Consider the following 22,670-nt stretch of genomic DNA (forward strand, 5'->3'; position numbering starts at 1 on the left):
TGTCAGTAAAACCACTACTTGAAAAAGAATTTGGGGCCCCTAGCTGGCTCAGTCGGTGGAGCATGCAACCTTGATATCAGGGTCATGAGTTTGAGCCCCATGTTGGGTGGAGAGATTACTTAAATAATCTTAAAAAATAATAATAAAATAAAAATAACTCATTATCCCCAAAGGAAACCTAGTCTATTGTTGGATAGTCCTAATTGTTAGATAATGTTGCCTTCTACTGAGCCAAAATCAGCCTACTTTTATCAGAGTATGGGTCAGGCTCCAGCCTATTAAGAGTTTCACCCTGAGATACTGTTTTTGAGCTATAAGCTGATTTAATTTTCAGACAACCACCTTCTGCTCTCCAGCTTTAGAGATACGATTCTTTTTTGTTTGTTTTGTTTTTAAGATTTAAACATTTTTTTAAAAGATTTTATATTTATTTATTCATGAAAGACATATGGAGAGAGAGGCAGAGACACAGGCAGAGGAAGAAGCAAGCTCCCTGCAAGGAGCCCGATGTGGGACTCGATCCTGGATCCTGGGATCATGCTCTGAGCCAAAGGCAGACGCTCAACCACTGAGCCACTCAGGCGCCCCAAGATTTAAATTTTTTTTAAGATTTATTTATTTATTTATGATAGACATATATATATAGAGAGAGGGGCAGAGACAGGAGAAGGGAGAAGCAGGCTCCATGCCGGGAGCGTGACGTGGGACTTGATCCCAGTACTCCAGGATCGCGCCCTGGGCCAAAGGCAGGCGCAAAACTGCTGAGCCACCCAGGGATCCCCGATTTAAATTTTTTAAAAAGTAATCTCTACACCCAATGTGGGGTTGGAACTTACAACCCCAAGATAGAGCTGCACACTGTAACTACTGAGCCAGCCAAGTGCCCCTAGAAATGTAATTCTAATTTAGGATTTCAATTCTTTTTCTTTTTGGGGGGAGGGTGGATTTCAATTCTTAACTGGCAGTTTTGTAAATGTATGCCTTCACTTGCTGCCTATTGATTGCCTCTTCTATCACCAGACATTTGGCCAAACTTAGCTTCACAAAAGTCACCATTTCAGTCATTTGGATTGGATTTTATTTATTTTTGTTTTAAGAAAGGGAAGAGCACATGCGAGTACAAGGTGGGGGATGGAGGATGGGCGGGGGTGGAGACGAGTGAGAGAGAGAGAGAGAGAGAGAGAGAGAGAGAGAGAGAGAGAGAATGAATCTAAAGCAGGCTCCACACCAGCACAGAGTCCAATGCAGGCTTCCATCTCATGACCCTGAGATCATGACCTGAGCCAATATCAAGAGTCAGATGCTTAACCAACTGAGCCACCCAGGGACCCCTGAATTTTTATTTTAATTTAACCAAAGCCAGTGTTTCCAAAGATCATTTACCTGGGCATATACTATTTGTATTGTGAAATATATTTACTTTTATAGTTGGGTCTTTATTTTTTCTTTGCAATGATATGAAGTGTTCCCAAGTCCCTTCCCCAATGATCAGTAAGCAATTTTGATATGTGCCTCTATAAGAACTCTTGAAAAAAAAAAAAAAAGACCAAGTACCATTATCATACTCAACAAAACTGACAAAAATTCTTTTTCCCCAGACAATAATTCTTGTTCAAATGTCTGTATCATATTTATTTTTAAGATTTTATTTATTTATTCATGAGAGACATACAGAGAGAGGGAGGCAGGGACACAGGCAGAGGGAGAAGCAGGCTCCATGCAGGGAGCCCGACATGGGACTCGATCCCAGGTCTTCAGGATCAGGCCCTGGGCCGAAGGTGGCGCTAAACCATTGAGCCACCTGGGCTGCCCTCTAAAATGTTTTTAAATACCAGTTTTATTTTTCCTTATTGATGCAGAAGATAGCTTAGTGTAACATCAAGTCTGGCGGTGGAGGGTGGGGGGTGGGGGGAGAAGATCAGAAAGCAAAACTTGACCAAAGCAAACATGCAACCATGACATAATTTTGTCAACAATCTAGGTCCAGAAATTTAAGCAGCTTGGGAAAGGAATGAAATATTCTATTTTTGTTAGTTCTGTCCTTGGAATTACAAGATTTTTGGAAGAAAACCTTTTTGTTGTAAGTTCTATTATTTAGGGATATGAGGGGACACGAAGAGGAGCCTGGCTCTTTGGGAGAGAGAAGGGGCTCACCGAATAAGGGAGAACTCATGCATACTTGGCAAGACTAAGGGTTTTGGGGTTTTTTGTTGTTCTTCTGAAATCTGTCCTTATGTGATAGCTAATGACACATGCTTACTACCTCCACTCATAAAGGTAGAGGCAGTACTACCTGGTCTCATCTCCTCTGTAGAACCCATACATTGTGGACGTTATTCACAACAAGTACACAGAATGACAAAGGAGCTCTTGGTTGATGGAGCCTCCTACTGAGACATAACTGTACCAGGTCTGCAGCCTGCACCGATTAAGCTTCCAGAAAGTTCCATGGGGTGCTTATGCATAAGGGAAGGATAACCCTTCCTATTTCCCTCCTCTGTAAGGAACTGAGCTCTTACAAAATATAAGGTGACAAGTGAAAAACAGATTTATGTCTTTATCCTCTCTTTCATGGTATTGTTTCAAGAAGACACAGCAATCTGTTTTTCCTTTTTTTTTTTTTTAGAGAAATGAGCATACAGATATGCACGTATTAAAAATTAAAATGTTTGGGTTTTTTATTTTTTTGGCATGAGAGCTGAAGAATTATTAAATACTTAAGTGCTTGACTCAAGGTTTTAAGATAGAAGAATTCAATGAAAAAATAAGTAAGTATATACTGTATGAATGCTCTAAGTATGAACACTAGCAGGGACTAGAAATTATCACCAGAAAAAAATAGGAACCAGATATTTTTGGGGCAGGGGTACAAAGAACTGGAATGTATGTGGAATATTAAGGATAAGGAATTGAATTAGTCAAGGAGATTAATTTCAAATCTTTCCTTTTAAGTCATATGGGTCCAATTTATAATCATCTATTTCACAAAAATATATTTCCAAGTTTGTGACTTGTGTGACTTTGGCTTTGGGCATGAGGAAACAAAGAAAAAACTTTTATCATTCTTTCATCCTTTACTAACCTTCTTGTACTGTATATGGATACATGTAAAAATATCTATCATTAAAATCTATGTCATAGAGGATTAACTGCATTTATAGCTGATTTTATTTCTCAAGGGAAATATCCCCAAGAATATCATGTATGGAAAGCTATACAAATACATACATTGACTTCACCACCACCAAAAAAAAAAGACTGTGTAAGTCCCAAAGAAGTTGTGCAGAGCTAGAAACAAAACAGAAATCGACCGCGTGAGAGGTATGGGGTTAATTGCTCTTGCAGAGGCTTCCCTCAATTGGTCTTTAACTTTCAAGTTCAAGTGGAGGAGCATCATTCTTCTTTGTTAACCAAACATGCCCAGGTAGAGCTGCCTCTCTTTCTGATGGTAGCTACTGAGTTCCGACTGTGTTAGCTGGAGGTACCGCCGGACATTGGCATCTTAGAATAGGGCAAAGAAGGCAATTAGAGACAATTAGAACATAATCACAGCTTGGGGCAGGAAAGAATTGTTCACAGGATCCTTTTTTTGTTTTTTTTTACAATCATTTTATACTTTTATAGAGTCAGATCCTTTTTTAGTCATGGCTAAAATTAAAAAAAAAAAATGAGTCTTTTAAAATGTTCAAAGCAGGGATCCCTGGGTGGCTCAGCGGTTTAGAGCCTGCCATTGGCCCAGGGTGTGATCCTGGGGTCCCGGGATTGAGTCCCACATCGGGCTCCCTGCATTGAGCCTGCTTCTCCCTCTGCCTGTGTCTCTGCCTCTCTCTCTCTGTGTCTCTCATGAATAAATAAAACCTTAAAAAAAATGTTCAAAGCAAACATATTGATTAAAAATACTTAGGGAGGGATCCCTGGGTGGCACAGTGGTTTGGCGCCTGCCTTTGGCCCAGGGCGTGATACTAGAGATCCTGGAGATCCGGGATCGAATCCCACATCGGGCTCCCGGTGCATGGAGCCTGCTTCTCCCTCTGCCTATGTCTCTGCCTCTCTCTCTCTCTCTGTGACTATCATAAATGAATTAAAAAAAAAAAATAGGGAAAAGTTACTGTTACTGGCTTCTGCAAGCTAGCATTTTTACCCCCACTTTAGGGATGTGGTTATTTTACAAAAATAGATCAGAGATAATCCCAAGTGACATCCTGAATAAATGATATAAACCAGCACTATTATTTCAAATCAAGATTTCAGTCTTTCAAAGAAATTACTAGAGAAAGTAGGTTTGAGGAGGACCAGATTTCTGAATCTAAAAATAATCATTTGAGTTTATTTAATATCATGCTAGAACAAATTTTTTTGGTGGGGGGAGGTGTGTGTGTATGTGTGTGTAAGTATGAAAATAAACATATTCTCTGGGAGAATACGTTTGTTCGGATCTACAAAATATGCAGAGTATTTTTTACTCTCCAGAGCCCAGGAATCTTCCTGTGAACAAACATAAACGTGGGTATAAGACTTAAGCTGGAAAAAAAGAAAAGAAAGAAAGAAAAAAAGACTTCAGCTGCTATTTTAGCTCTTCTTTTTTTCTTTTTTCTTTTTTTTAAGATTTTAATTATTTATTCATGAGAGACACAGAGAGAGAAAGAGGCAGAGACATAGACAGGGGGAGAAGCAGGCTCCATGCAGGGAGCCCAAGTGGGACTTGATCCCAGGACTCCAGGATCATGCCCTGAGCTGAAGGCAGGCACTTTAACCACTGAGCTACCCAGGTGTCCCTATTTTAGCCCTTCTTTGATGAGGCTTCTTCTCTACCTTTAGTTGTAGAATTTGTTCTGCCAGTCTTCACTTCAGGTTGATTTCTGGGGTATTGAGGATGCTTTGGTAAGTTACCTAGTTGCATTTGTGGGACAAGGTGAGCCTAGGGTCCCCCTACTCCACTGCCATCTCCTCACCCTCCCCTGCATACTTCTGTTGCTAAAAATCTTTCTCAGATCTCAATATATCATAACTAGTCTTTGCAATAGTAAATCTCATTCATTAATACTAGTGTGATTTTTTTTTTCTTTAGACATCTCTGTACAGGGAGAAAAATCTCTGTACAATCAGGACTGGCTGGTTGTTAATTTCATAATGAAAGAGAATTTGAAGAAATAGTTGTTGTCACAACTAGAGAGAGTCTAAAGATACTATACCTGGCTAGCAGTTCATTTTTGTAATGAACTTACTTGAAAGTAAGAAATATGGACAAATGCCTCATGTTTTAGGTCTTTATTAATTCACAGGGGCTTGCCCACTCATTTATTCTATTACTATTATTATTAAGATTTTATTTATTTTTTAATATTTATTTATTTATTTATGAGAGAGATCGAGAGAGAGAGAGCGGCAGAGACACAGGCAGAGGGAGAAGCAGGCTCCATGCAGGGAGCCCGACGTGGGACTCGATCCCGGGTCTCCAGGATGATGCCCCGGGCTGAAGGCGGTGCTAAACCGCTGAGCCACCGGGGTGCCCAAGATTTTATTTTTAAGTAATCTCTACACCCAACATGGGGCTTGAACTTACAACCCTAAGATCAAGAGTCACACATTCTACCGCCTGAGGCAGCCAGGTGTCCCCCACCCCCCATTCATTTAGAGAGTTTTCTAAGCCAGAATGCAAAATGGGAGACAATTTTCAGGGCTGAACACAGGAAAGTATCTGTAATCCACTTCACAATATCCTTACCTTGGAAACAAAGTACCAAGTTTAAAATTCTGTCTCAGTAGACTTGCCCTTTTTCTAGGTCATACCTGGGCTTAGTTGAGCTAAAGGATAAAACGATAGCTAAAGCAAAGGCCAGACCCAGTGTGGGAGCTGGCCAAAGTGAGGATCATCAAGTGTATTCATTGGAATCCAGATCCTGTTTCAGTTACAATCTCGGAACCGGAACTTGAAAAACAATGATTTAAAATCTCTTTCACTGGGGGAAGGAGGGGAGATTATACATGCGCCTGTTGAAGCATAAATACTTCTGGAGGGTATACAATGGTGCTTTCCTGTGGAGGCAAGAACATAAGGATAGAAGAAGGCCAGTTTATCAAACACCTCTTTATACTTTTTGAATTTTGAACTACGTGAATGTATTATTATCTAATCACAAACATTCAATAAATTGCAAAAGTAAAATAAAATATTTCCCACCCCCAGACACCACCTGCACAGGACAATTTTGTTCTTAGTACCTCAATCCCCTTCTCTCTTACCTCTTGGCTGCCTGTTGACAGCTGCCTGGAGGTAGTACTGAGCCTGGTCATAGTCCTGCAGATGAAAGAAGGCCACGCCAGCCCGATACAAGGCCTTCGCATTATTGGGTTGTCGTTCCAGGACTTTCTGACTGTATTCTTTCACTCGTTCGTAGTTTACTGGCTCCATCTGAAGGAGACAGGCTAACAGGCCAAATGAAAGGACGAACAGAAGAGGGAGGAGGGGTTAATTACACTCAGTTCCACTGACCAACTGGAGACAGCACCAGAGGACAATACCAACAATATGCACTCATCTGATTCATTCATCTACGTGTCTACCTGGTGTCAGACATTCTTCTAGATACTAGGACTCCCACAGTGAACAGCTTTACATACCTTATAACTGGCTTTAATAACTACTGAATATGGGATGCCTGGGTGGCTCACTGGTTGGGCATCTGCCTTTGGCTCAGGTCATGATCCTGGGGTCCTGGGATCCAGTCTTGCATTGGGCTCCCCATGGTGAGCCTGCTTTGCCCCCTGCCTGTGTCTCTGCCTCTCTCTCTCTGTCTTTCATGAATAAATAAATAAAATCTTAAAAAAAAAAATTGGGATGCCTGGGTGGCTAGTGGTTGAGCATCTGCCTTTGGCTAAGGGTGTGATCCCGGAGTCCTAGGATTGAGTCCCATGTCGGGCTTCCTGCATGGAGCCTTCTCTCTCTGCCTATGTCTCTGCCTCTCTCTCCCTCTATGTCTCTCATGAATAAATAAATAAAATCTTAAAAAACAAACAAGCAAACTACTGAATGCTTACTATGTGCCTAGTGCTGGGTTAGGTCCAGCTATAAAACTGAGAGGAACATACTTTAAAATTTGAAATGTTTCTTATTTCTGTCTTGAACCCCCATTTAACCACAATTATTATTGTACTGCAGCTTTTTAAAAAGATCGTATTTATTTGAAAGACAGAGAGAGAGGGAGCACAAGCAAGGAGAGGGACAAAGGGAGAGGGAGAAGCAGGCTCCCTGCTGAGCAGGGTGCCCAACTTGGAGCTCGATCCCAGGATCCTGAGATCATGTCCTGAGCCAAAGGCAGACATTTAATTGACTAAGCCACCCAGGCGCCCCGTACTATAGCTTTATAAACAACAAGCATTGCCATCAATTGTGTGAACAAAAAAAAAAAAAAAATTGTGTGAACAAGTAGTAAGCACTGTGCTTTGTACTTGACAAAACATTATCTCATTTAATCATCTCATCCACTATGAATTTGGTGCTACTATCTTGATGTAACGGACAAAGAAATCAAGGTTCGGAGAGATGAAGGAACTTGCCCAAGATCCTACAGCTTCTAGGTGGAATATGAAATTTGAACCAAGGACTCTCTAATTAATTCATCGTTCTTTTTCTCTTTAAGATTTATTTCCTTATCTATAAAATGGTGATATGATAAAACTTGATAAAATTTTTTAAAATATTTTTTTATTCATGATAGACATAGAGAGAGAGAGGCAGAGACACAGGCAGAGGGAGAAGCAGGCTCCACGCCAGGAGCCCGATGCGGGACTTGATCCCGGGACTCCATGATCGCGCCCTGGGCCAAAGGCAGGCGCCAAACCGCTGAGCCACCCAGGGATTCCCCTTGGTAGAATTTTTATGAAGATGAGAGATATTGTAAATAAACTGTCCCCCACATTATAGGCACTCAATAAGTGAAGATGGTTAATTGAGTAAGTCTTTACGGAGTATCTCCTAAGCACCTCCAAGCAGAGGCTCTACAGATGGCTAAGCCACTTTAGCCTTCAGATCCACCTACAGAGTTAAGATACTCTTTTTTTTTTTTTTAAGATACTCTCTTTAAAAGTGAACTTTGACTCTCTTTAAAAATGCTCGTGCCTGTGGTACTCACTGTTCCCATTCTCTTCTTTATTCCTCTCACAGTGCTTCACATTATCTATTTTCTATGTTACCTTTGTTAATTGTCCATCTCCTTACTTGAATATATGCTCCACTACAGCAGTGCTCTTTATCTGCCTCATTAGACTCCTTTATCCTTAGTATCTAATAAATGTTGAATGAATAAAAGCACAAGTATCTAATAAATGTTGAATGAATTAGCTACTATAATTGCTATTACTGGTACTTGAGTCTAAGCATAGAGCTGGACACATAGTATAACAAAGCTAGATTTTCACCAAATCATAGGTGAAAACAAGTATAGTAAAAAAAATCACTTTTATCTTTTTATTTTTTTTTAATTTTTATTTATTTATGATAGTCACAGAGAGAGGGAGAGAGGCAGAGACATAGGCAGAGGGAGAAGCAGGCTCCATGCACCGGGAGCCCGACGTGGGATTCGATCCCGGGTCTCCAGGATCGCGCCCTGGGCCAAAGGCAGGCGCCAAACCGCTGCGCCACCCAGGGATCCCTCTTTTTATTTTTTTAAAGATTTATTTATTTATTCATTTCAGAGAGAGAGGGAGAGACACAGGCAGAGCGGGGCAGGCTCCATGCAGGGAGCCAGACTTGGGACTCGATCAAAGGTCTCCAGGATCACACCCCGGGCTGCAGGTGGCGCTAAACTGCTGCGCCACCGGGGCTGCCCCCAAAAAATCACTTTTAAAATAACCATTGTGGGGATGCCTGGGTGGCTCAGTGGTTGGGCATCTGTCTTCAGCTCAGGGCGTGATCCTGCAGTCCCAGGATCCAGTCCCACATCAGGCTTCCTGCGTGGAGCTTGCTTCTCCCTCTCTATGTCTCTGTGTCTCTCATAAATAAGTAAATAAAATATTTTTAAAAACTAAAACAAAATAAAATATAACCATTGTGAACTATAAAAACTAATCCTAATAATTCCCATGGCCTCGGCTGGGACCATTAGAATGCTTCAATATACTTCAAAATAATTTCATTAGGTCTTTGATTATTTTGCCTGCCACAGAACAGACATAAGAAGTCTCCTTTCTTTTAGCAGATTAATCCTAGTGATACTAACTCTGGCAATCATCTTATCCAAGGCCGGTATATGGATGATTCTATTTATCCAAGAGCTGGTTTATAGGAAGGAGGAAAACAAGGAAGAGTTGTCCAAAGCATGTACTAACGACTTACCTGAGCAGCTGAAGCAAATGCCTTCTTTCCTATATTTTACATATGAAAGAAACAATGCTGTAAATCTAAGTTCAGTGTTTTCCGCAGAGTGCAAAATTCCCTAAACTATCAGTACCACCTGGGAGTTTGTTAGAAATGCAAACTGAAAAAAAAAAAAAAAAAGAAAGAAAGAAAGAAAAAGAAATGCAAACTGATAGTCCCCCCCCCCACACACACACACCCCTCAGACCCACTAAATCGGAATCTCTGGGGATGGGACTCAGTTAACAAACTGTCCAGGTGAACTTTGAGAAGCACGGCCCTATAGCAACTCGCGTAGACCCTTATAAACTGGAAATACATTTCAATTCACGGCAGAATAATTACATGACAGCATAAGAGCATGCCCCTGTGTTTCCCAATGTTCACAAATTTTCACTTGCCTGCCCTGATACTCTATCTGCTCTTCAGCCCTGTTCTTACCAGCTAGATTGTTGTAGCAGTCTGTCTGGGTAGTGTGCAGTATTTTCTCTTGTTCAGGTGTGAGGGCTGGGCCCTGAGGTCCTATGTTAGGTATCGGGGAGGGCAGACTTGGATCCAGACCTCGCAGCTGAAGCAAAGCTCGATGGTACCTGCTTACAGCATCTCGGTACTTCCCTTCTCGGTAACGCTGGTTCCCTTCCTCCTTGAACAGCTGAGCCTCCTGCAGGCGCTTCTCCATAATTCTTTGTTGCCCAGAGCTCTTGCGGAATTGGGAAGTGAACGAGCAACTGAAGCTCTGGAGATAGAGCAAAATAACTGATTTAGGTAGCCGGCTTAAGAAGGCAGGAAATTACCCTTCTCCAAGAAGCCCCACAGGGAATGAGTTTTGCTTGTTTCTTCCAAAGCCCCTTCCTCCCTTCTTTGCAGTACTTTTCAATCTCTAGACGTACAAGACTAATCAGGAAGAGTTTGTGGAAATAGTAAAGCCGAGATTAAGTGACTTCTTAAAAAGGAGATAGCGGGGTGCACAGACCTCCCAAAACCAAAGGCCGTACTAACTGTGGCAGGCGTGGGAAAGCCGGCGGAAATTGCTTCCTCCTTTCTTTTGGACACACCTCCCTTACCCGGAAGTGGAAGAGAATAGGCGGGGACAAGCACTAAAAGAGGTCTACAGGGCTGGCCCGCACCCCTTCTCTTTATTTGCATGTATTCAATAGCGTTTGTTTGTGTCTTTGTCAGAAACCGGGAACCGAGCTGAACGCGTAGCTTGCACCCCAACCCCAGGCATAAACTGACGCGGCAGCAGAGCAGCTCAGTTCCAAAACCACGGAGCGCAGCGGTCAACCCCTCGCCCTCTCCAAATGCCCAAGCACGGAAACCCCCTGCTTGGCTTCGATTTACCGGCGGAAACACCCAGGAGACCCGAGTGGGTGTCCCGACAGTTTGGTGTCTAAGGGGTGGCGCACATTGCGCCACGCCGCCCAATCAAAAGCGGCTTCGGAAAAGTAATCACAGAACATAAAGCCTCCTAACTCTGGGAAACGAACTAGGGGTGGTGGAAGGGGAGGGGGGCGGGGGGTGGGGGTGAGTGGGTGACGGGCACTGAGGGGGGCACTTGACGGGATGAGCACTGGGGGTTATTCTGTATGTTGGTAAATTGAACACCAATAAAAAATAGGTTTATTATTTTAAAAAAAAAGGAGAAGTAATCCCTCAGAAACGACCCCGACTCTCCAGTCCCCCTACGGAACAAACCGGCAAAAAAAAAAAAAAAAAAAAAAATCCTCCTGGCAGCTTAGCCAATTGGAAGAATCCGGACGATCATGCACGACCAATCAGAATTGCAGATGTCGATTCAAGTTGGCCAATGGGAAAGCTAAAAGGCGAGGTCCGGGCGTCTGTTGCTGGGTAGAGAAATTGAAGGATTGCGAGAAGAGGGCCCGGGGATCACTGTATTCCTTGGTTTGGGGAAGCCCTTTGTGTACCAAACAGGAAGACAGTTGCTAGTAGGCTTTCAAGTTGCAACAGCTTCCCTCCTTTTTCTTTTTCTCAAGTAGTTGCTGCACGTTTAGGAGGTAGGGAAGAAAGACTAGCAAACAAGCCCTAAGACGACAGCGCGATCGGAAGCCAGACGGGAGTAGGGGTGGTGACGGGGTGGGAGGGGCGAGTGGGAAGGGAGCTCCCCCGCGGCTGCGCAGAGCCCGGGGCTGGAAGTTCGGGAAGGCGGGCGCGCACACGCCTCGGTGCTACGAGGCACTTGAACTGTAGCCAGGCTTCCCCGTCTCCCGCTCCGGTGCGGCTGCGCGGTGAAACCACTGGCGGCGATTGGCCCAGGGGTGAGAGGGGGCGGGAGGGAAGGGGAGGGAAGTCCGTCGTCCTCGGCGCGCGCCCGCCCGCAGCAGGGAAATCGAGGGGGCAGGAAAGGAAGCAGTTCCCCGTTGCGTTGTTTTGGGCTCGGTGAGCCGAAAGGGGGAGGGGAGAAGAAGGGAGAAACAAACACTACGTCGCAGAGGCTGCGCGCGGCCTTCGCTGCCTGCGTGCGTACGTGCGTGCGCTCGCTCGCGCGGGCTCAGTGCTGGCGCGTGAGGCGGAGGCGGGCGGCGGCGGCGCCTGCGCGGTCGGGCTCGGTCGACGGTTCGCAGGGGAGGAGGCGGCGGGAGGCGGAGGAGGCGGCGGCGGCGGCGATGGAGGTGAAGCGGCTGAAAGTGACCGAGCTGCGGTCGGAGCTGCAGCGGCGGGGCCTGGACTCGCGCGGCCTCAAGGTAGATCTGGCGCAGCGGCTGCAGGAGGCGCTAGACGCCGAGATGCTGGAGGACGAGGCCGGCGGTGGCGGGGCCGGGCCCGGCGGGGCCTGCAAGGCGGAGCCTCGGCCTGTGGCCGCGTCGGGCGGTGGCCCGGGCGGGGACGAGGAGGACGACGAAGAGGAGGAGGAGGAGGACGAGGAGGCGCTGCTTGAGGACGAGGACGAAGAGCCACCCCCTGCCCAGGCGTCGGGCCAGGCCGCGCAGCCGCCGCCGGAGCCCCCGGAGGCGGCAGCCATGGAGGCCGCGGCCGAGCCCGATGCTTCCGAGAAGCCGGCGGAGGAGGCCACGGCTGGGTCAGGTGGGGTAAATGGTGGCGAAGAGCAGGGCACCGGCAAGGGGGAGGAAGACGAGCCAGAGGAGCGGAGCGGGGATGAGACGCCGGGATCCGAGGCGCCGGGTGACAAGGCCGCAGAGGAACAGGGTGAGGAGCTGGCAGCGGAGCCCGTCTCCAAACTGCCCCCGACCCAGCACTCAGCCGTGCACCGCGGGGTCCGATTCCTTGTTCTCAATTGCCTGAAAGCGCAAGATTCCCGGCGCCTTTTGGTGGGAGTTCCCAGGGGAGTTGGCTTTCATTCTTTGCCCACCTTGCTGGAGGGTTTGACTGCCCCTGGTGGCCCCGCTCTCTGCAGGAGAGAGTTTCCTGCCTAACTTGGTTCCTTAGTGGTAGTGGATGGAAGTAATTTTGCATGGAACTGCTTGTGAGCTACCTGTGGAGCAGCCTGTCGCGGTATTGGTTATCTCTTCCTTAAGCGGGAATGCGCTGAGAAATTAGTGCTTACTCGGACGGCCAGACCGGACTGTTGGAGGCTTTGGCCTTTGGGTTACCTGAGTATTGATATTTCCGTTTTAAAAATATTAAGCAATAGTCTAAGTTCGCTAAAGTTCGCTCCATCCCATTGCTGGAGCTTGAGCCACACAGTGAATCTGTAAGTCTAACCTTGCTCCTGCTTTAGCAGCCTGTGGTGTGAGGCTATGGAGTTTAATAGTTAACTAGTGAAGAGACGGTCTTAATCTAGTGCATTTAGAACTAGCCAGCCTCTTGGCTAGAGGTTTTATCTTGTCTGAATTCTTATGACTAAATTTTAATCTTTTCACCGAGTCCATGGATGGGAAAATTTGTGGATTTGCTGCACACTTGGTTAGTCTTTTACATTTTAGGTCCCTGACTTCCTGAATTGAAACGATTGAGGTGTTAGGGGCTCCATTGAGTAACCTGGGAAGAAAATGTGTGGAATTGCCCCAGGGAGTTAGTGACCTTTCTCTTTTCTTTTGAAGTGGTTGGATGGTTAGAGCTGATCCATACCTGTCTGTCAGAGTAGGCAGGAAAACCAGAGCTGTTTCCAAGTCTTACTATGAAGTGGGTTGCCTTAGTTCTTATAAGAGATTTTTTTTAGGCTGCTATTAGTAATCATGGTATAATTGGAACCCATTCTAAGACAGTCACATGCAACTTGCAGATTGTTTGCTCTGTGTCCTGGAACAAAAATCCCATTACATAACCTTTGACTTAACGTGAATCCCAAATAGCAGATAAAAAAGGTTTTGAGAGAGAAAAGACCCCTTTAAATAAATTATTATTTTAAATGCTTGTTTTACAAACTAAGGAAAATTTTCAGATCTTTTTTCCTCTTGCAGAGAATGTTGCTAAATATATGATAACACCTTTCTGCCCCAAATTATGTGCAGTAAAGATGCAGTATTATTTATGGGTCTCGTGTGACTTAATGGTTTGCTCTTGACAACTTTCAGTAAAGCCCATGGTAAAAATATAGCTTTGTATATGCACCTGAGTCCATTTGCTGTATAAGTAAAAGCTGTGAAGGGCTGTGCATTCTAAGCTAGAAAGGCAAACTCTTTAAAACACACACACACACACACACACACACACACACATATTGAGATATCTATATCATGAAGCTGCTGAAGAGTGATGGAAAATGTATATTAAGTGCCTAGCTTACATTGAAATTTGACAATCAAGAGTCTAAATTAACCTATGAAATTTTTAAAGACTTAGGGGATTTTTAAAGATGTCATATTGGTGGGAAAATCTGCAAGTTTGACCTGATTTAAGTAGATAAATTTAGAATGCAAAAATTGTCCAATTTTTATCTGCTGCTCGACTGTAATTAGTTCATAATCATAATGTCCGTCCTTTTTTCTAAAGTACCAGTCAATGACAGGAGGATGATCTTTAGAAATAAACGTTCTGTGGATGCAGTGGGAATAACCTGGCTATTCTGATTAGATAGATACTCAGATCCCTTTTTAGTTTCTATTGGTTCTGAGCTTATTCTACACTCCAGTATGAAAACTGCTGATTTTCTTTCCCTCCTTTTTGTAGGAGATGACCAAGATAGTGAAAAGTCAAAACCAGCAGGCTCAGATGGTGAGCGGCGGGGGGTAAAGAGACAGCGGGATGAGAAGGATGAACATGGCCGAGCTTACTATGAATTCCGAGAGGAGGCTTACCACAGCCGGTGAGGGAAACAGCCCCTTTCGTTGAAAGGAGTGTCTGCTCTGATTTTGATATACCTGATGTTGATTGGAAAGAGGGGTGGATCTAAAATCGAATAGGCTTTTATAGGTATAAGTTTTAGATTGAATCTGTTCTGAAAGCTCCTGTTGCTGTTTTCATTGTTGAAAGAAGCTGTCTTTTGGAATTTTGTATTCACTGATAGTTTAAAACGTTATACAGACACCTATTAAGGAAGAGCACTTTGGATACACTGTATTTGCTTTTTTCTCATACCCATAGCTCAAAGTCTCCACCACCCCCTGAAGAAGAGGCAAAAGAGGAGGAGGAGGATCAAACTCTTGTGAACCTGGACACGTGTATGTATAAGGCAGATAGGTTGGGGTTTTCAGCCATACAGAGATGATTTTGGATGTTAAAATTTCATGGCCTGCAATTTTTAAGAGATGTAGCAATGGGAGACTTGTATCCATTCCTGACAACTAGGTTTATTTGTGTTCTGTTGGTGGCTTTTAAGTGTTAGGCTTTGGAATAAACAGATTGCTTCTAACAGATACTTCGGATCTGCTTTTTTCTAACAGATACCTCGGATCTCCATTTTCAAGTGAGCAAAGACCGCTATGGAGGGCAGCCACTTTTCTCAGAGAAGTTTCCCACCCTTTGGTCTGGTGCAAGGAGTACTTACGGTGTGACAAAGGGGAAAGTCTGCTTTGAGGCCAAGGTAGTATATGCAGCTCCTTAAGACCATTCATTTCTTATTCATTAAACTACTATGTGTTGGGTTCCTGCCCACCAGTATTTTATTAATGCAGTGAAAGGTACCACGTTTTAATGATAATCTTAGCTCCAGTAACTAAGAAATTGACATCTGTGGCTTTGGTTTAAGTTCATTGATTGCTGTTATTCTGATGTTGGATTGTGATAGTTGTTTTCAGTTTATATAAGTGTCTTGTTTTTCTTTTTTTTCTTTTTAATTTTTTTATTATGATAGTCACAGAGAGAGAGAGAGGGAGGGAGAGGCAGAGACATAGGCAGAGGGAGAAGCAGGCTCCATGCACCGGGAGCCCGATGTGGGATTCGATCCTGGGTCTCCAGGATCACGCTCTGGGCCAAAGGCAGGCGCCAAACCGGTGCGCCACCCAGGGATCCCAGTTTATATAAGAGTCTTGTTTTTCTAACTCAGACTTTGCTCCTGAGTTGGTCAGAGTCTCTGAGAGTTCCTTTTCTGACTTGGCCAGGTAACCCAGAATCTCCCAATGAAAGAAGGCTGCACAGAGGTATCTCTCCTTCGAGTTGGATGGTCGGTTGATTTTTCCCATCCACAACTTGGTAATGCTATTTTTAACTTAATCATTAGTGTTTGCTGCTATATTGCTTACTCCATGGGAAGTTTGGATGTAGGTAACTAATTTGTTCACTGTTCTAGGTGAGGATGAATTCTCCTATGGTTTTGATGGACGAGGACTCAAGGCAGAGAATGGGCAATTTGAGGAATTTGGCCAGACTTTCGGGAGAATGATGTCATTGGCTGCTTTGCTGTAAGTGCTCCTAAAAGTTATAGATTCATAGCAAGGAGTGGATAGAGGGCCCTGGGAATTCAGTTTGCTCTCCCTGCCCCCCATAAGTAGGCTCCACACTAGGCCACTGAGCATGGAACCTACTTCCTTTGTCGTGTTGTCAAATTTCTGAAAGGTAAAATCTGGAATATATCAATGAGTTTAGTGCAGGGCTTGAACCCACAATCATGAGATCAAGATCTGGGCTGAAATCCAGAGTTGGATACTCAGCCCACTTGACCACCTAAATGCCCTTCAGTTTGCTTCATGTTAGCTTCTATCTTTTGTGTGTTTGATGCATTGTTTGCTTAGTTGTGTTTAGCACTTTGAGTTTTAAAAAAGATTAAGTTGTAAGATTTAATTAGTTTAAACCTCATAAAGTCATAAATGCTCTTGTCTTTTGTCATTGTAGAATTTTGAGACCGAAGAAATAGAACTTTCCTTTTCCAAGAATGGAGAAGACCTAGGTGTGGCTTTCCGGATCAACAAGGAATCCCTGGCTGACCGGGCCCTCCTACCCCATGTCCTCTGCAAAAATTGTGTTGTAGAATTAAACTTTGGTCAGAAGGAGGAGCCCTTCTTCCCACCACCAGAAGAGTTCATGTTCATTCATGCTGTGCCTGTTGAGGAGCGCGTGCGCACTGCAATTCCTCCCAAGACCATAGAGGAGTGTGAGGTATGCCAGACAATATGCAAAAACTTAGTATTTGTGCTTTGGAACGGTTGGTCTAAGGCTTTTCTTAAAGTATTTTCTTGAAGTTTTATTGAACTGGGGCAGGTGATGATGTTCTTAAATCAGGCTTTGTAAACATGATCCTCCCTTTTCATGGTATTCCTGGTTCTGTTTACTTACAGGTGATTCTGATGGTAGGACTGCCTGGATCTGGAAAGACCCAGTGGGCACTGAAATACGCAAAAGAAAACCCTGAGAAAAGATACAATGTCCTGGGAGCTGAGATTGTGCTCAATCAAATGAGGGTGAGTTGCTCGGAGAGGTTAGCCATGGTATTTACTCTGGAGGTTTCAAGAAATGCCTATAACCTTTTCCTGATGGAGTTGGTTGGGTCTTTTGAGGGTCGAAGAATAAGGATCCCACAAATGGGAAAATGAATTCTCAATATATGTTTAAGGGAGTTTTTATTTCCTTGCTGTGTTGTCAAATTTCTGAAGGCAGGCGAAATCTGGAATCTATCCAGATCAAGACTGGAAATGACTCTTAGAAAATGGGTAACATACGGGAATCCCTGGGTGGCTCAGCGGTTTAGCGCCTGCCTTTGGCCCAGGTCATGATCCTGGAGTCCCAGGATCGAGTCCCATGTCAGGCTCCCTGTATGAAGCCTGCTTCTCCCTCTGCCTGTGTCTCTGCCCTTCTGTCTCTCTCTGTATGTCTTTCATGAATAAATAAATAAAATCTTAAAAAAAAAGAAAAGAAAAGAAAATGGGTAACATGGGATCCCTGGGTGGCTCAGCAGTCTAGCACCTGCCTTCGGCCCAGGGCATGATCCTGGAGTCCCGGGATAGAGTCCCACATCAGGCTCCCTGCATGGAGCCTGCTTCTCCCTCTGCCTGTGTCTCTGCCTCTGTCCCTCCCTCCCTCTCTCTCTTTTTCTCTTTCTTTCTCTCTCTCGTGAATAAATAAAATCTTAAAAAAAAAATGGGTAACATACACTGACAGCATTGAGGAATAGGAGTGAATTGTGATAGCTTTGGTGGCATCTAAAGAGGTGGCCTTTACCAGTGACTCTTGGGTTTGAACTTGCATAACTTCTTGTGTTTCTCTTCACTTCCTCTTAAACTCCTCAGATGAAGGGGCTTGAAGAGCCAGAGATGGACCCCAAAAGCAGAGACCTTTTAGTTCAGCAAGCCTCCCAGTGCCTTAGTAAGCTGGTCCAGATTGCTTCCCGGACAAAGAGGAACTTTATTCTTGATCAGGTATTGTTCAGATGTTGAAAAGAAACCTGGAGCACCTGCTGGCTGAGTCCGTGGTACATGCTGCTCTCGGTCTTGGGGTTGTGTGTTTCAGCCTCACGTCAGGTGTAGAGACGACTTAGAAAAAGAAGGAAAGAAATCTAATTTTACAGAAGGTCTAAAGATGAAAAATTATCTGATAAAATTGCTTATGGTCCAAGTGGGGTACATATGTAGAGGGAATCCGAATTAAGGATCAGAAGTAGGTGACCAGATTACGACTGTTTACGTTATGGTCATAATGTTTTTTGAACTCAGAAATGCCTTTTACGCGTGTTTTTACCATACTATAAAACACATAATAGAAGGTGGTAGAGCATTAGAGCTTATTTGGATTTCTGGCTCTACCACTTACTAGGTTCGTGACTTGAGGCAAGTCTTGGCCTCTGAGTCTCAATTTTTCTGATCTTCATCAGGGAGAATTTGAAAAATTAGAGGAAATTGTGTCTGTAAGACCCTGTAATCTCTTGCTTCACTTGTAGAAGATGCTCAGTAAGTTGGTTGAGTACAAGTGGTGATTTGTTTTTCTAAAACATCTGTTATCCTTCTGCCCCCAGTGTAACGTGTACAACTCTGGCCAACGACGGAAACTGTTGCTGTTTAAGACTTTCTCTCGGAAAGTGGTGGTGGTGGTTCCTAATGAGGAAGATTGGAAGAAGAGGCTGGAGTTGAGAAAGGAGGTGGAGGGAGATGATGTGCCTGAGTCTATAATGCTGGAAATGAAAGGTGTGCTAACATTATACAAGTTAGGGAGCTTGTCTTTGGTCAGTGCATGCCTTACCCAGGCCTCTTAGCACCTCTTAGCATCTGGAGTGCTTCTCCACATCTAAAGAGTAAATCCTGGGATGCCTGGCTGGCTCAGTTAGTAGAGCATGCGACTCCTGACCTCATTATCATGAGTTTGAGCCCATAGGTGGGCATAGAGGTTACTTAAAAAAAAAAAAGAAGAAGAAGTAAATCCTAAGAGTAAATTAATGGGTGTGAGCACTTAGAGATGAATGAATGAGGAGGGTGACCGGTGAAGCAGTAACTTCTTGATTCATTCTAGAGAAGATACAAAGAGGGAGGGAGTAATCGACCACAGCGTGATTAAACTCAAAGCAGAGGCTTTCTTGAGTCAGTTATTGATTTAGTAAAAGCTTCAAGGGTGTTTACTGGTTGTCCAATACTATTTTAGGCATAGGGGATAGCAAATAAAATGAAGCTTTGCCTTCATTGAATTTATGTTCTAGAGGGGGGAGGTTATTATAGTCTAAGTGAAAATACAGTGTTTGGAGTGAACAATCTCATCAGTATATTTTGATTTTTAGTATCACATTAGGATTGTTCTTTGGTTTTGGTTTTGATCTGTGTCTGAAATTTTTAATGGAAAACAAAACCTTACAGCATCATTTCCATCTTGATTGACCCCTTTTGATTGACCCCTTTTCCAGTTGTTCCCTCAGAGTGTGATTTTCCACCCCCCACACCACCCCGGTTGCTGCCTTCAGCTTCTACCATCCCACCTGTCTTATCAACTACGACTGGCTCTTTGAATTATGATAATGCCCAAGCACAGGAGCTAATTACACATCTAAGAGCTGGGATATTCCAAGTTAACTATGCCAGTCCATAACTGATAATCAGGCATGCAGAGGAATTTAGTTCAGTTTTGTTAAACTGAGGGCTAACTGAATTCATCCAAGAATCAGGAGTGCCCCATTGAGCTGAATTCCCTGAGACCTGGCCTCTGAACTTCGTGTCTGGGGACTGGCTGGTGTGCTGGCCCATCATGCACAGGTGGTAAATGAGCTCCCCTGTACTCTTGCTCCCTATTATCCTCATGTAGATGAGTAAGTGCCTTTTGGTTTGGGTCAGTTTCTCATGGAATCTCTCTTAAAAGTGTCTTTCCTGGGGTCTTTACCTAATTGACACCAAAACTTTCTCAGTTATTTTTTAGCTTTTGCTACCTGCATCTGTCCTGATAAGAAACTTTTAACTCAATTCACTGTTAATTTACTATGGATCATTCGAGAAATTGTAAATCTAGTTTGCAGGTAGCCTTTTGCTTGGGGCTGTTACAGTTTGGGGAAAAGCTTCTTTCTGGTAGAAGTACATTGTTCATTTAAATGTAAGTGGGGGGGGGAAATAAAAAAAATAAATAAATGTGAGTGAGTATGAACCCAGCACCTTGGTGTGCATTTAGTAGATGAGGGTTAGAAAATCCAGCTTCCTATGGTGGGCTTTTCATGGTGAAATCTTGCACATACATGCGCTTTTCGCATCCTACGACGTTCTCTCTTCCTCTTAACAGCCAACTTCTCTCTGCCTGAAAAATGCGACTATATGGACGAGGTGACCTACGGGGAGCTGGAGAAGGAGGAAGCTCAGCCCATTGTCACCAAGTACAAGGAGGAGGCAAGAAAGCTGCTGCCCCCCTCTGAGAAGCGGACAAACCGCCGAAACAATCGAAACAAGCGCAACCGGCAGAACCGAAGCCGAGGTCAAGGCTACGGTGAGTCCCAGGGACCTGCCAGCTCCTGGTGTCAGTGTGTTGTCAGTGCCACGTACAGCAGGATCCACAGCAAAGGCCCAGGACACCAAGTCAAGTCATAGGCAATAAGGAAATACTCTCTTTCTTTATGGAGCTGGTTCTTCCTGTGTCCTTCTCCCCCACCTTCTTATGCTTCTCTCATAATTCTTCCCTCAACAAAAGGTAGTTATTTTGCAGCAGGAATACTTGTTTCCTTGAAAAGCAGTGCTTGGGCTCTTGTCTAGTTGTCATTTTTACATGAGTGCCCCATTTCATCTCCTACTTCAGTGTTGGCAGTATAGCCTTCAGACGTGTACAGGGAAATCAGATTCTCAACTTAAGGTTTTTTGCTGCTGCGTGTGTTGGATCAACACAGCTGTGTAGACTAGAAAGTGAATGCATTATTCAGTAATTTGGGGGGTTACAAAGTAAGGCTAGTAGTGGAATTAATTTATCTCCTGGACATCTAGTTTGTTAGTTAACCCCATGGTGTACCTTCACTGACCTTTAAAATGTTTGTGTGTGCCTGTGTATGTAAGTCAGCAATATGTTTGAGTGCCTGCTATGTCCTAGGCACTGGGAATACCAACCAAGTTCTTGCTCTAGACAGCTTAGTATTTATACTTTGTTTCATTGGTATAAAATACTGGGTCTGGGTTATAGGATATCTGGGGTCCCTTCCAACCCTGAAAGTCTGTGATCCTCTGAATGGCAGTTTTTATTCCTGTCTCTAACTCTGCCATGTATCCTTTTGCCATCTTAAATGTTTTGCAGGAGTTGGGGAGCTTCAAAAGCAAGGTGGCTTGGTTTTCTTGTGTCTGTATTCCTCTGCCCTCCCACTTCAGACTATTTAAAAAACTCCTGGCTGGTAATTAATTACCATTGTGTGAGCCTGACAGAAGCAGGCTTCTGTATTCCCCTCAGAATTGCCTTTGGCTCCAACTTTTTGATTTCCACTCAGACATGGAGCCAGGACCCCATGCCAGCTGTCTGAGCGCGCTCTCCATTTCTCTTCCAGTGGGCGGGCAGCGCCGAGGCTACGACAACCGGGCCTACGGGCAGCAGTACTGGGGGCAGTCTGGAAACAGAGGGGTGAGTGCAGCTCTCCTGCTCCTCCCTCTGGGTTGTGATGGCCATTCCTATTGGCTTGGGGGAGCAGAGTGGTTTGGGCTGTTTTCTCAGGGCTCATTAGGGTTTTGCCCATTTGATGTGTTCCTCTGGAAGACCTTATTTTGGGGAGACTCAGCCTGTTGATAATATCAAGCTACGATATGTGTCTCGTTTAAAATGGGATAGCAGTGGATCATGATGCTAAAAACCCATAAATCTTCACTCCTCCTTTCCCAGGGTTACCGTAATTTCTACGATCGATACAGGGGAGACTATGATCGATTCTACGGGCGAGATTACGAGTACAACAGATACAGAGACTATTACAGACAATACAATCGGGATGTGAGTATCTTCTGGAGCTAGAGAATGGGGGTGGCAGGACTAGAGGAATGAGTGTCATGCCTTTCTGTCCTCGGCCAGCTGTGGCTCCGAGTGATGGGGTTTCCCCTCTCTTCTAGTGGCAGAATTACTACTACCACCACCCCCAGGACAGAGACCGATACTACAGGAACTACTACGGTTACCAAGGGTATCGGTGAAGCCCCTGTCATTCTCGCCTGTCAGCCATGAAGCTGAATCTCTAGGGGTGCCAGGCACCCCCCAAAACACAACCAAGGAAAACAGGGGCTGTTCGGGTGGGGCTGAGCTGCCGGGGAGGGGCGGTGGGGGGGGAGGGTGCACAAGCAGGGGCAGGGGAGGGGGGAGGCGGAAACAACAAAACTGTACATTTTTTTTAAAAGTTTGTTGAAAAGAATATTGTCTTATTCTATAAAACATTTCAAACCTAGTTAGATATTTGTAATCAAAAAACATTTGCGCAGAAAGCAGCACTTAGGGCTGCCTGTCCTATATCCTGCAGTTGGACAGGAAAAGAACTGAAAATGTCACCCTTCTGACCCATAAGGCAGCTGGACTGGCAGCCAAGGAAGGAAGAGTGATGAGGTGG

General features: G+C 44.4%; 2 protein-coding genes across 3 annotated transcripts; one reads left to right on the forward strand and one right to left on the reverse strand.

Annotated features, from left to right (window-relative positions):
* Nucleotides 1-3,145: 3,145 nt before the first annotated feature.
* TTC9C (tetratricopeptide repeat domain 9C) lies at nucleotides 3,146-10,383 on the reverse strand. 2 transcript variants are annotated; one of them, XM_055311454.1, is made up of 4 exons: nucleotides 10,355-10,383; nucleotides 9,797-10,091; nucleotides 6,244-6,426; nucleotides 3,146-6,036 (listed from the first exon to the last, which is right to left on the reverse strand). In XM_055311454.1, exons 2-4 carry the CDS (start codon nucleotides 10,032-10,034, stop codon nucleotides 5,906-5,908), a joined length of 552 nt encoding a protein of 183 aa, XP_055167429.1. In that variant the 5' UTR covers nucleotides 10,035-10,091; nucleotides 10,355-10,383; the 3' UTR covers nucleotides 3,146-5,905. The 2 variants fall into 2 exon arrangements, with proteins under 2 accessions (XP_055167429.1, XP_055167438.1); XM_055311463.1 differs by lacking the exon at nucleotides 10,355-10,383 and having other exon boundaries at nucleotides 3,146-3,501; nucleotides 9,797-10,322.
* A 1,290-nt stretch (nucleotides 10,384-11,673) lies between these two features.
* HNRNPUL2 (heterogeneous nuclear ribonucleoprotein U like 2) lies at nucleotides 11,674-22,393 on the forward strand. Its single transcript, XM_055314932.1, is given in 15 exon segments — nucleotides 11,674-12,520; nucleotides 14,444-14,579; nucleotides 14,858-14,934; nucleotides 15,157-15,296; nucleotides 15,814-15,904; nucleotides 16,002-16,085; nucleotides 16,088-16,113; nucleotides 16,544-16,807; nucleotides 16,987-17,109; nucleotides 17,935-18,063; nucleotides 18,657-18,825; nucleotides 20,393-20,593; nucleotides 21,630-21,703; nucleotides 21,959-22,066; nucleotides 22,183-22,393. Coding segments are annotated over 15 exon segments (2,244 nt in total). The 5' UTR covers nucleotides 11,674-11,979; the 3' UTR covers nucleotides 22,264-22,393.
* The last annotated feature ends 277 nt before the right edge of the window (nucleotides 22,394-22,670 follow it).

This window comes from Nyctereutes procyonoides, unplaced genomic scaffold, assembly GCF_905146905.1.
Source record: "Nyctereutes procyonoides isolate TBG_1078 unplaced genomic scaffold, NYPRO_anot_genome, whole genome shotgun sequence".
Lineage (NCBI taxonomy): Eukaryota > Metazoa > Chordata > Mammalia > Carnivora > Canidae > Nyctereutes > Nyctereutes procyonoides.